Source organism: Epargyreus clarus, unplaced genomic scaffold, assembly GCF_041222505.1.
Source record: "Epargyreus clarus isolate Ecla_fem2 unplaced genomic scaffold, WU_Ecla_fem_2.2 ptg000034l, whole genome shotgun sequence".
Classification (NCBI taxonomy): domain Eukaryota; kingdom Metazoa; phylum Arthropoda; class Insecta; order Lepidoptera; family Hesperiidae; genus Epargyreus; species Epargyreus clarus.
Window position 1 is genome coordinate 11,292,798 of NW_027332239.1, and position 14,170 is coordinate 11,306,967.

General features: G+C 33.5%; 1 protein-coding gene across 7 annotated transcripts in view; it reads right to left on the reverse strand.

The window, feature by feature from the left end:
* Svil (Supervillin) overlaps nucleotides 1–14,170 on the reverse strand; it is a 224,932-nt gene that overhangs the window by 162,130 nt on the left and 48,632 nt on the right. For 6 of the 7 annotated variants that reach the window (XM_073091492.1, XM_073091491.1, XM_073091489.1 and 3 more), the window contains exon 4: nucleotides 8,054–8,162. In XM_073091492.1, coding sequence (XP_072947593.1) covers nucleotides 8,054–8,162 — 109 coding nt within the window. Of the gene's footprint in view, nucleotides 1–8,053; nucleotides 8,163–12,432; nucleotides 12,658–14,170 lie in introns of all 7 variants that reach the window. The other variant, XM_073091494.1, reaches the window with a different exon arrangement.

The following is a 14,170-nucleotide window of genomic DNA, read 5'->3' on the forward strand; positions in this document are numbered from 1 at the left end:
TAACATTGCCTGTAAATAATATCTTACTTATTTTTATTTTTATGTCTAAATGTATGAGAAAACCACTTCTTCTAAATTTAGAAGTTTCATAAAATGCATTGCTTATTACTTTCCACGTCGCCCGTGAATCTGTATTAGCACTGATTTTATTGATGTGATCAACACGCCGGCACGAGTCGCTGACCTTCGCAATTAAAAATACACATTTGTATACATATTCTCTGAAATACAGAATACATTGACAGCATTATGTTTAACAAGAAACAAATACTATTAGCAAGAAAGGCGTTCCAAACATGTGTTTACGTCAAACGGAGATCTGATCGAAACAGATAAGTTTCTTTCGAACAAATTAGTATGGGTACCGATTTATTTTATTATTATTTTTGTACATTGACTCCGTGCAGAAACGCGCAATACGAATCGTCAACGATCTGAGGATCTCCGATCGGCTAGAACCTTTAAGTTTACGGAGGGACATAGGTTCCCTCTGCGTGTTCTACCGGCTTTATAATGGTGAGTGTTCCGAGGAACTATTTGACCTGATGCCTACGTCACCATTCCTCCATCGCACCACTCCCCGAAGGATGAAGTTCCATCCACACCAACTGGACTCGTGGCGGTCCTCCACGGTTCGGTTTGCACGGACGTTCTTGCCACGGACGTGTAAGATGTGGAATGAGCTTCCTCCCGAGGTATTCCCGGAGCGCTATGACATGGGGCTCTTCAAAAAAGGTGCAAAAAGAGCTCTCCTTCAAAGCCGGCGATGCATTGGCGACTCCTCTGGTGTTGCAAATGTCCATAGGCGACGCTAACTACTTTCCATCAGGTAGCACGTCTGCTTTATCGTCAGGTTCAAATATAAAAAAAAAAACATTGGAAAACAAAATTCCGGTGGGTAAAAGAAATTAGAGAGAAAACTCACGCAAAGATAAGATAGACTTCAGGTAATCTATTTTTCTTCTATATATCGACGATTACGAAGGGACGCCATCGAAAAGGGCCACGAGCTCGTTATAAGTTAAAGTAGGAAATAGCAAACAAATAATATACTTTGAAACACTATTGCCTACTGAGGCTTCAGTGTTCCGTAATATTTTTATAAACTTACGTGTCAAGGATTTTTGACAGTTTTGACGCCCTGTAGAGTTAACGATAACGCGTTAACATCTCTTTTTATGCCGACGATCGAATATGAAAGAAAGAACTTTTATGATTACGTTGTCGCTTTAGAGATACCGATTCGTATATTGGATATTGGATTTTTATGAGTATTATTGGAATCTAAATAGTTTGATCTAGTTATGACACATATGATTGCAACATAAAATCAAATTTCGTTCCTATTTCAATCAATGAAACTTGGTTGAAGGCTGTATATTCTGAAATCACCAAAAGACACTTCAAAGTTATTTATATTTATAAATTTCCATGTAAACTAGAACTATTTCACTTGTGATAATTTTATGTAGGAGTACTTATCGACAATAAATGTGTTATACGAATTCTAATATTTTATAGCTAGAGACTACGTAACGTTAATATACGTGAGACACTGTTTACATCCTGAGGTTATAAAATTCCCGCGGGAAATCAAGAACATTCGCGAACAACATGTTTGCCAATATGTGAACATAATGAAAACACAACATTACTAGATTATACGGTAGCTGCATAAGTAAAAACATTAATAATAATGCGTTAATAAAGGACAACTAGTTATAAATGACAATAGTCATTAAGTTCTTTGGCGATCTAAATCATGATTTGTTAGTTTTGTCAAGAAGATAGAAAGTGGTATTAATTGCAAACTAATAAAAGTTCACTTTCAAATTACTCTCAATGTGTTTTTTGTTGAAATCATCCATAATTAAATTCTTATACGCAACTAAACGCGGAAACGTCACAAGTCGGTAAGGACAGCGTCCGACATGGAAAGTCGAAATTCATTTCACTACAGGACTGCCAATTTTTGGAAATAAAACCTCATAGAAACAACGAATAAAACAGAACGACAAAAAATACTGAACGAATACATAACATAATAGAAATCGTTTGTATAAATCAAAATTTGAAAATACAAACTGTTTTTGTTTCAGTTACGCACTTCGAATAGACGTCGCGATTGAATATTGGAAAATATAGGCAAAACATTTATTGGGAGAAGTAAAGCAAAAATATAATAACTTTGTTTGATGTTTTGTACTTACTTTGTACAAGTTCTGAATATTTATATTCGTCCCTGAAATTGTTTACATAATCTACAGTCTAATAATGTACATTGTACATACAACGCTGAATAAAATAGACAAACTATGTACTATCCTGCAGGATTTCAATCTTTGAAAAAGCTTTTTATTTCAGAACATTTCACGTATATTTCGTGAAATTAATTGAGTTATAATGTTTACATTACACAATTTACGTATGTATTTTAGTCATAATTGTTACATACGTATGGATTTATAGAATGTGAATGCATCTGAAGGTGAGTCACTGCCGCCCATCAATGTGATCAACTCCAGATAGCATTAGATATTAGATATTCCTACCTGTGATCGGCCACAGATTCGCCGCTACCCCCGAGGACTAAGCTGGAACGCCTCGGAAAAGTGTGTCTCCTTTACCACACATTTCAAACCCGAACAAAGTAGCGCCTAACATTGCTGCTATGAGGCCGAAATACTTAGGTGTGGCGGTGGTGTCGCCGGAGTCGAATCACAAAGGGTTCTACCACCTTCTAAATGATTGGATTAGTAGTTATAAATTACACAAAGATCGAACAGAGTGATAATGAAATTGATTATATTTTTTTTTTATTTCCTACTGGAAGACCTGAACTGAAATATGTTTGATGTTTTAGAATTTATTCATGAGGAAAACGCATTTCGCACGCATATCGCGCAGTCACGCGAATCAATTAAAATGTGGAGAAGTCAAATGCTACGAGAGAATTTTATATTGGCGTAGTAATATATTTCTGATATGAAAAATATAAATTCATAATAAAGATATTAAAGTTACGAGTCTTTTTTTTTTGCTTTTTTTTGTTTTTTTTTTTGACTGCGGAGAGTAATATTTCCAGCGTATGTGTGTAATATGTATTTTTGCTTCATTCTTGGGCATAACGCTTGTCCGACTTTGGGATTTCGGAACTTTGGAATCCGCAGTTGGGATATTATTTTGTAATTCCTAGTTTACAATAATATGAACTAGCTAAGCTTGCCGATTACCTATTCTTATAATAAAGATTGTAGGTACATATTTCATACGTTATATTTCAAGCATATTCTTATATTTCGCATATATTTCGACGCAGACAACGAGAAATGATATCTAAATTGGTACTGGAACTGCCGGTTAAGTTTCCAAATTAATAAAACAAGTTTAACACGTAAGGAACAAAGGGTTATTATGAAATTTCCTCATCGCAGCACCTGTGCGCCCTTGCACTATGGTGAGGTCAAGAACGGGACCTTGAAGCGATCCCGAGGGCTCGGAAGCTATGTTGACCTCAAAGGCTCATTCTCACGTTCTATTTAACTCTGTTATTGTAGACTGTTGAATATAATGAATAAGATTTTAAAGGCTTTTAATATTGTTCATAGTGTCTAAGTTTTAGAAGTAAAACTAGTATGTAGATTAGTCGCCACTTCCGTTATAATCCGGTGATAATAATAATATCAGATGGTAGGTTATATCAAGACAATTAATTAATTCCAATTAGTGTGAATGACACTTATAATCTAATTTCAACATTTCCTTATGACTGATATACAAATCTAATTGATACTGAATCTATAATGTCTGAATGTCCAAATTATATAATGTCCGAACAGATCTACTGACTACTATTTTCATCAAACACGGGATTTTTTGGCAAAGTTATTCATAATATCCACATATCCTTGCCGCCTTGCAGAACTCTCTTAATGTGCTTATAAGAGCTTCGCGTTTATTTTTATTCTCATCACATAGCCTCATTTTGCTCAAGGAAATATAATCGCACCGAGCATTAAGCTCGAGCTATTAAGTCCGAGACCAATGAGGGTATCAATTCTAGCAACGCTTTAATGACTGTCGCATGAATATGCATCACACGTAACGATGAGCATCGGGGATATTAGAGATATCGTTGATGTTAAATTAAAGCTTCAATTTAGTTGGTCTCAGCATGCATCTGCGATCGCGCACGATGTTAAATTGTATAACACATATTTTAAATATTGTTGCGGTAGAAAATAGGATATGTCATCCAGGAATTCCTCTAGTTTTCTTTTCAGTCTCAAAACAAAATGGATTTACTTTTTTAACTTTCAATTTCATGAGTGACGTAAAGAAGCACTCAGATTGGCGGAAACGCCTACGTTCTTGTCTTGAAAGAAAGTCAAAAATCCTTGCATAGATGATCGCCATTTAGCAAATAGAACATACGAGCTATATATATTAAGGGAAAGCTCGAATTCTGATCGAATACCGTCGGTCATACTTCTTACCATATTTTTTCATTTAAATAGTTTACCGATGCGTTTAGAGAATTTCCCGAAATCTATAAAATACAATTGAATCAATTGCTTACACGGTAAGTATGCTTCCAATCCAAGTTAACTTTTAGTGGGAGTTCGACATGAATGAAAATAAAAATAACATGTCGTTATATCGTAGCCGGAACAAAACCCGACAATTGGAACCGCAAACCGTTACGCAAACTTCTACAGAATAAACTAGTAGTTAGCAAACAACCTTGTCCCATATACAGCCTGCAGGCGGTCGAGTTGATATTTCAGTAACACCGAGTCGAGTATTTCTTAAATAATTTAAACCACCTACACAAAACTTAAGACTCCGCTGCGATGCTGTCTGCCTGGTGCCTAGAACTTACGACGTCTACCTGTCGCCTATAAATGGCGTCTTTTAAATAATAAATCGCCTTCGCCCCCAGCCATACGACACATTACTGCTCAATACATCATGTAAAATTCAAACATCGCTCTTTGTGTTCGAACAAGTTTTGCTAACAATATTCATTGAACGACCCAAAATACTGAAGTAGCATACAATAGCTTAAAATTGAAATAATCCAGCTACAATCCATTATATTGGACCTAAATTCAATTTCTAAACGAAATAATTTCACTTACAGAGCATATTTTCTTTGTAATTTGTTCATATACAACTACTGTGTACGTATGTGTACGTGTTATTTGTGCTGAGCGTACGTAAATGAATGTCATAATGTACGCACATTGTTAGTTCGATTCTTTAATTCGACAAACTCTTTTTATAAAACACTATCTTGGTTACAATCGATGGCGCTAATTGACACGAGCCGAACGAAATCTAATTTTCAATCCAATATGAAATTCAATTTGAACGTTGAATGTAACAATGTGCTTGTTGATTTTTTGCAGTTTGTTGATATACTGTACAATGATTTCAGTGCGATTGTACAATATCGGAAGGACGAACTCGCAGGAGATTTATCCGAAGATTTAAGGGTACCATAAAAGGGCAGATACGAGCGTGTGAACAAATAGGACATTGTTACGCGTGTGTATCTATAAGAATAAGGCTTACACGTCGATTGGCAAGCGCTGGCACTATTGGGTCGGTCTTGGGCCCAATTTCACGCGAACTACGGTCACGGTCGGACGATAGATAGAACGTGACGAAAATAGACTGAGGGCATATCTTTGACATTGTCACCTGTTCAATCAGCTGCCAATAGTAAACGATTAGGTACCTAACATAATTGAAACATATTTGTCTGGATTTCTAAGTCTGTCCTTAAGAGATTTGATTATAATATCTTTATAGCTATACCGCAGCTCGGGAATTTTCCAAAAAAATAAAGTTTCTAAGATTTCTGGAAATAAGAACAAAGAATAATTTCGTTTTCTAACAATGAAAAGCGAGTTATTGGTTTAATAGTTTTTGAGTTGAGTTTATCTTTTCATAATGTTGCGAACAATTTCTTACAACTTGCTACGATACCTATTGAAATTCGTAATCCTTAAGATGGTAATTCTAAAGATCGAATTAATTAGACTTTTATTTGGGAACGTTGATCACTGATTCAACAATAAGGTATAGAAACGGACTTAGTGTAATAACTGTTAATAGTTAAATTTGCTTTATAAAGAGGAATGAGTAGGTAAATGATTATCTCAAATGGCAATACCGAGTACTATTGTTGTGTCAATCAATCCATTAATTCGGCAAACCAGAGCGGTATTCCGTGTACCAATATACTCGTTCGACCGTACTCGACGATAATCAAAGGTTGTTAAGTAATTGTAACTTATATACTATAGACTACCGTTATTAATAAAATTAATATATCCAATGTTTATCCATCGATTGAAATTTATCATATTAGACATTGTCAAATTTCGATCTCTGATAGGTAAAAATCAAAAATAAAACAAGCGTAAGAGACTGAAATAAAATGATATAGAATTTATGCATATCTTTATATAGATATATATTTCTTATGTGCGTGTGTATGTCACTGAACTCCTCCTAAACGACTGGAATGATTTTGATGAAATTTGTTGTGTGTGTTCAAGGGAACTTGAGAATGGTTTAGATTCACAATTTAGTCCGTGGGAAAAGGTTTTTTTAACTAATTTTTAATTCGTAAGTAGTTATTGAATCCGAAACTAGGCATTTGATCAAGTGATGATCTTTAGCAAAGTTGTTGTCCAAGAGCCCACGAGGGTTTGGGAGTTGGTAAGACCAATTTTCGACAGATGGCACCACTGTCATTCCAATGCAGGTACAAATTTTCCGTTTTATGTGTGTCATATTATTTCTTTAAAATGCGGGCGAAGCCGCGGGCACCACTAGTAACTATATATTATCAAATAACTTCTCCTTGTTACAAACTAACATAACATGACTCAAGTTCGCGTGGTATCATAATAAAGCTTAATTACTTTACTACGACGTCATACATGGCCAGACTGAGCTACTCCCACCTCCGATTGCGGTTTTCGAAGTTTTATTATAGTCATAGTTACATGTTTTCGCAACATATATTCAGCTTTTACAATTATGTTGTATAACAAAAAGTAAGTAAATTATCTACACGTCGTAAGCCCTTATCCTTTCGCCAGTCAAAGCGTTGTGTCAGTGATCAAAGGAACGTTCGCTAAGGGCAAATGTCTGAATTGACGGGAATAGAGAATGTAGTAATTTGCTATGCATGAATCTCTTTATACGTCGACTTTCATCAATGGATATGTATTTTCGTTACAAAAGTTTTATTAACTGACTTAGTACACCGAAGCTTAAAGGTTTTCAACTTAATATGTTTTCTTTTTCTAAATATGTTTTGAGATAGGTCTGGCATTGAAAGGACGTTTACCAAAGGCTTATATATGCAATTATTATAATTAAAAAGGAGCAAACGAGTAGGTAACCAAAAATAACTGCAACACCTATCTAACACCATATTGATAAAGTATTTCTAGACCTTAGGATAACTTTCCTTCTGCTATTAAGGACAAAGTAGCGCTAAATCCTAATAAACGTATCGTTGTTGCGACAGCCGCACTACAAAAAAAACCTATTACCCTTGGGCATAGATAAGTATAGATGTCTTACCGACTTGTAATTGATGGAAGCCATTAAATGGCTTAGACGGCTGTCAGCCATTCAATGGCTGTCATGATGTAATTTACGCGGAACAATGCCGAACATGTGAAGTTAAGTGGTGCACAAACACGAAATCGAAGAAAAAATGCGGAGAAATATCGTTTTATTCGTAAATGACCTAGAAACTACAACTTTTTAATATTTTTCAAACACGAAAATAGAGGACAGTGACAATTTAAATTGTCAAAACTGTCACATTTTCTTGTTAGGAGTGAGTAATCTTTACTAATCTATGCCCTTGGGTTAAAAAAGGTCCTATTTAAGAAACACTTCAATGTCCTTTCTATACTAAGTAGCTATTATAATACGGAGCATTTTTCCATTTCAGAATTTTAAATTTTCAATGCCTTATTTTCTAACGTAAAAATTAAATACAATTACAGTGAACACTAACCGTCTGCATCGTTCCCAGCGGCCCCGGGGGCCCGCTTCGGCGTGCTCGTGGTGCGCGGGGCCGGCTGCGCGCGACGACACGGCGGCGTGCATTCTGGAACTTTCGCCCGCTGGAATTAAATATAGACAACACATAGATTAGTAAAGATAATTCGCCCATAGATTAGTAAAGATACTTCGCCACCTTGAAATTGAATGAAGCCACAAACGGCTTATTTTAGTAAGTTCTTTTTTTGAATCCTTGACAAATAAAAACATTTTTAGAGAAAATTTACGAATAAATAACTAATTTACGTAACAATTACGTAATTTACGTAATAAATAAATAATTATTTCAAATATTTTAGGGACATTTTAGCACGGAGACGTGGCAAAATTTTTTTACGCAACTATTTCAATTCTCAAAACGTACCCAGTTTTAGAAATATCGTTTTATTCGTAAATTATCTAGAAACTACATTTTTTATATTTTTCAAACACGTAAATAGATGACAGTGACAATTTAAATGGTCAAAACTGGTTACATTTTCTTGTTAGGAGTGAGTAATCTTTACTAATCTATGAGACAACATTACTATTAATGTCACCTCGTTTCACAATTCTATAAAAGTGAGAAAGATTTAGGCAATTTACATAATTTAGGAAAAGGCTTCACACTTTGCTAACTTTTTCTAGATATCTCTCAGGCTTGTAAATTTTCTCCTCTTTACATTATCTTTTATGGTTAAAGTTACTTATTTGTAAGTCAAATGACTTTTCGAGGTTATATATTTTCCCAGATTCGAACCTGGACCTTCAGTGTGTAAAATCGAATTTATCTAAAAGTATATACTTTCTTGACCTGCATATTACGATTAATTATTTGAAACCATTGTAAACCAATGTAAATAAGTAAAAATCGAAATACCCGAATTAATTAGTTCAGACTTCACGCACATTAATAAGGTTGACTAGATCAATACCGATCAAACCATCATTGCGGAAAACTTTCCCCGACCATTAAACGTTACCAAGCAAGCGTGACAATAGCTAATAAACCGTGTATAACTTTTTTACAATAATTAATAAATGTTTTTAAACAAACATACTCCTTCACAGAATTGGGTTTCCTTATTAATCACATCCCACAATACAAGATATCCTTTAAAAGCAATTTGTCTTTTAAAATAACTGCACAATGAAAACTGGCCGATTTAACCATATTTAAACAACTTAATACTAACAATGTTCACGCTAAAAAAATTAAGTATCTCTGCAATCAATCATTAATTTACAGTCATAGATTAGTAAAGATACTTCGCCGCCTTGAAATTGAATGAAGCCACAAATGGCTTATTATCGTAAGTTCTTTTTTTGAATTCTTGACAAATAAAAACATTTTTAGAGAAAATTTACGAATAAATAACTAATAATGCGTAATTTACATGAATTTACATAATAAATAAATAATTATTTCAAATAATTTAGGGATATTTTAGCACGGAGACGTGGCAAAACTTTTTTACTCAAGTATTTCAATTCTCAAAACAGGGTACATTTTCTAGTTAGGAGTGAGTAATCTTTACTAATCTATGTTTACAGTTGACAAATTAAATGCGCAGTAAGAAAGAAAAAAACAAATGACAGTGCAGTCGCTTGTATGACTGCATTCTAAAAACTGTCTCATCTGTTACACTCGTCAATTGAGTGCCAGTGTTTATTTTATATTATTACCTGCCAGTATTAATTTTCACAAACATTTTTATTTTACAATAATTTTAACAATAACTTTAATTCGTACAAGATTAGATGATGTAACAATTATATTTTCTCACATCATAAGATCATAACAGTGTTTAATTGGATTTTAAATTAATGAAATCTTTAACGAGGTAAATTATCAATTATCATACAAATATTTTTTGTCAATTGTATTTCAGATACGTGTACGATAATGATAATGGTAGATTTATTTAATTACATGATAACATAAAAAGTCAATTACAGATTAATTTGTTTTTGTTTTATTGTTGCAAGTGTTTGTATATAAGATAGTCAACATTGATATATTTGTTAGAAATTTCATGATTTACTCAAGTCTATACTAAGGAAGAGTATGTATTTTAGGGTTCCATAGGGACCCTATTATTAAGCTTACGTCGTCCCTCGTCCATCCGTCTGTCCTACATTTACGGGGATGTATCTTTTGAACCCTATTAAATCCTATGTGATCGTTTATTATAATGTTCTCACTGTGCCAAACGCGGATAGACTCTTTGATTCGATATTGAAATCTTTATGGCGTATATTTTCCATTTTATAATTGGAATTAATTGCTTATACACTTCTAAATCAATGGTGTCTTGCATTCGTTCATGTCCATGAGTGTGGAATAAGGTCAACTATAAAAATCTTAGACATAGGGACATGTCCGATTTGGCAAATATCTTAATAGCAAATTAGTTAAATCCCTGGCTATTACTTAAAAGTTATATAAGTAAGGGGTAAGTTCTCAGAATACAAATAATTGTAGTGCGGGACTATTCATGTAAAAAGCTTCATGTTTCACGAATAATAAAGTAGAAATCCAGAAAGCATATTATGTACACATACTGACATGCTAAACGTTTCGTTGGAAACCGTTTTCATTAACCACTTTTATCTACCTGTCGACTATTTAAATTGTAATTCTAGGTAACCCAGCTCAATAGGCACTTAACCGCCAACGCATTCCTCGTACCTTGAAAACATTAGCAGTTACTGTAACCGTGTTTGCTTTGTCAAAAAAAAGGGTGTTAAAAACAATTAAGTTTCCGTAAGCAAATGAAATAACACGGAGTTTTTATAATTTCTTTCTGAATAGGTGTCCTTAGTTATTATGTTGAGTGGCACCATACATGTAGATGGAATTTTAAATTTATAGATACGCTAGAAAAACATCTATTTGATAAACTTTCTTCTTCGCAACAAATAACTGTATATTAAAAAAAAAATTGGCAAACGCTATTATTATTTTATTATTTCAATCTCTTTAATATAATGGCTTATAAAACGCTAACAATAAAATGTATCTCTAAAATTATTTTACACAAACACGAGTTATATACACATCAGCTATTTTATGAATATAACCATGTTATTTATAAACTAAACTTCAAGTACGTATTACTAGAAAAATCCAGAGCACATACATTAGGATAAATGAGAAGTAGTATTTCAAGGCAAATTACGTAAGGTGTAATATGTTTTAACATTTTTTTCAGAAAACGAGGCCATTTAATCCGCGTGTTATTAGTGCAGACCGCAGGTACTTAGCCGAGATTATTTACACAATACGGAGTCTGTAAAGTTATAGACGTAGCGTAGAAAACATAATCGTAAGGTGCTGGTTGTATCGCTCTCGAATACCTGCTAAGCGAGGAAATTAAATTTAAGCATGTACAAATGAGTGATATAAAATTTCAATCATAAATACAGATATTTAAGTAAGTGTGTCTAAAATGAAATTTTCAATTCAAATCAAATCATTTTTTTTTCTTCAAAATAAGTTCTACTACATAGCACTTTTCGAATGTCAAAACATTTTTTCCTACTACATGCCTTGCTCCTTCCCTATTTTTCCTTTCCTTTCCTCCTTTTCTATCCTCTTACTATTAAAATTACATATTTGAAAAAAATAGATGAATTAGAGCCAAACACTAGATTTTTTTTATTTATAATATAATATAAATGTTTATACACCATTTTTTTCTTTAAATAACTACACATGATGAGTAAGTTGATATGTTTTATGTATGTTAATCATTTCTATTTAGCTAAGGTCCCGTTTATCCAATTTATCCTATAGTGGTAGGACATTTTAATTCGTAAAATCCACCAAGGATTCAGACGGTAAACTATGCAATTTAATTTAACTAACCATTCTCTAGACCGTGTTTAAACGAACTTGCTACTTACAATTTTATTCAAAGTGTACTTGAGACAAACACCGCCCGTTACTTACAAGAGCCAATTACACTTATTTGTTTTTAAATAAAATATTGTTAAGTATTACTTGATACTTTAAACATTTAATAAGCTTTCTTACTTAGTAGGTACTACGGGATAGCAATACAACAACGATTAATTTCAAATCCTTACGACTCCAGTCCCATGTGGATTTGATAACAGGTATCAATGGGAAACTGGGGAATCAGGGAACTCACATGTCAGCTTTTTACACGAATCCCAAAACCTAATTAATTATTTTGTAAAAATATAATATTGGAAGTGTTCCTTTAATTTATGAGCAAGTTCTTAAAGTTAAGCTTTAATTTAAAGTTAGATTGTTGTTTGCAAAATTTCAAAGCTTGTAGTACCTAACGTGTTTAATTAGTTATCGAAAAATAACCTTCAACTCACCGCTTTGTCTTTATACTCCTTGAAATATATTCGCATTTTGCTCACTTATATTGACTCATGAAATTTATGATATGTATCGCATAAAATTCAAGAGCACACAATTATCACTGTACAGTTCACGTCATAAACTTCATTTATGAGTGCATGCACCGACAATAAACGGGATTTAATTGCTTCGTGGAGATCAAATGTCGAATATCGAAAATATTACATGAATCCATGAAGCTAAACAAAAACCAGAACAAATGAAATAAACACAAAAGACTCGAGCTCGTAGTGTTCATACGAACGCTTATTTAAAAATCTTTACCCAAAAAGTTGCCTCAAAGAGGCATTTGTAAGAGCAACAAAGCGTTAGAGCTTAGCTAAAAGAACAAGGACAATGTGAACGTGAAAAATCTCGAACTTGGAACGTATTTGAAACGGAGTTAGGTCGAATACACCACATGAAACAACATTTCTTGACTGTCAATTTTAACACGTGTTGTCTCGCTAAAGTTAACTCAATAACGTAAGTACAAAATACAAAATAAATTATATTTATCGTTCACCAAAATCTTTATCCCTAAATCAGTCCGACATAGATTGACAACGAAATAAATGAAATGTGATCTCCATCAGACAATAATGGCTTCAGTAACAAGTGACCACAATATTAATTTAAAATGTGTTTTTCGTGGAATTATATAAAACTGAAACAACTAGAACCTGAATTTAAATAATAAGAGAGATAACAAGCTATTCCAACCGCAAGCCCCAACATCTGCACAATTCTCGCCAGCTCAGAACTTTACTTCTCTATCCAATTTACCTCGAAAATTCGGAACAAAAAGCGAGCTACTTCAAGAACAGCAAGTTCAACAATGACGTGCTCAGGACTAACAAATTCCAGACTTCAATAATTGAGTAAAATTCAAGTACATCATTCAAATGTAGTTTAGCGGAGACTACAAGGGATTCACTCAATTATTCGATCTATTAGTACATCTAAGTCGAGTAGGTATCCTAAACCGCAAATCCGACTACTTACTTGAATGACACGGCTAGCGGTTTGAGAGTCTCCAATTTACTCAAATGTGTCACATCTGCAGAATTTTGATTTACATATTTGATAAAGTTCAGTGTGACGTAAATACAGTCAACTAATAACATTACATGAATAACATTATTTATATCAAAATTGTAAACTTTACTTTAAAACAAAAAAAAACAAAACGGGTAATGTAAAATATGTAATTTTTGTTTCAGACGCAGATTTCTAATACATAACTGAAACTAATGAATTACTTAACAAACATAGCTTGAACGAATCTTTAATTATGAATTGCACTGGTGATTTTTCTTGCACTGGATTGCTTTTGCTTTAGAAACTAAATGAGAAATGTCTTTCCTTTGGTGATATATTAATTAAATAACTTCTTAAGCAATTATGCTTAAATAGATACTGCTAAAAGTAGCACGTTACTATAAACGTTTGTTTTAATATAAAGATCTGAATATTGTTAGCATTTCTAAGACTTGTACCTAACAAATGTTTCAAGTTATTTAATTTACGCAATATCGTAACAAGCTTAAACCTAAATACGTGTTTCGAAGGAACAAAATGTCCTTCAGACGCCGGATACTTAAGACTAGCAACTACTAGAAATTTACCACCCACTTCATTTTTTTTTTTTTTCTCGAGGGGGAAACCTTCAAAAGGTACCCGACGACGTGGGAGCGACGCCGGGTTATGTGG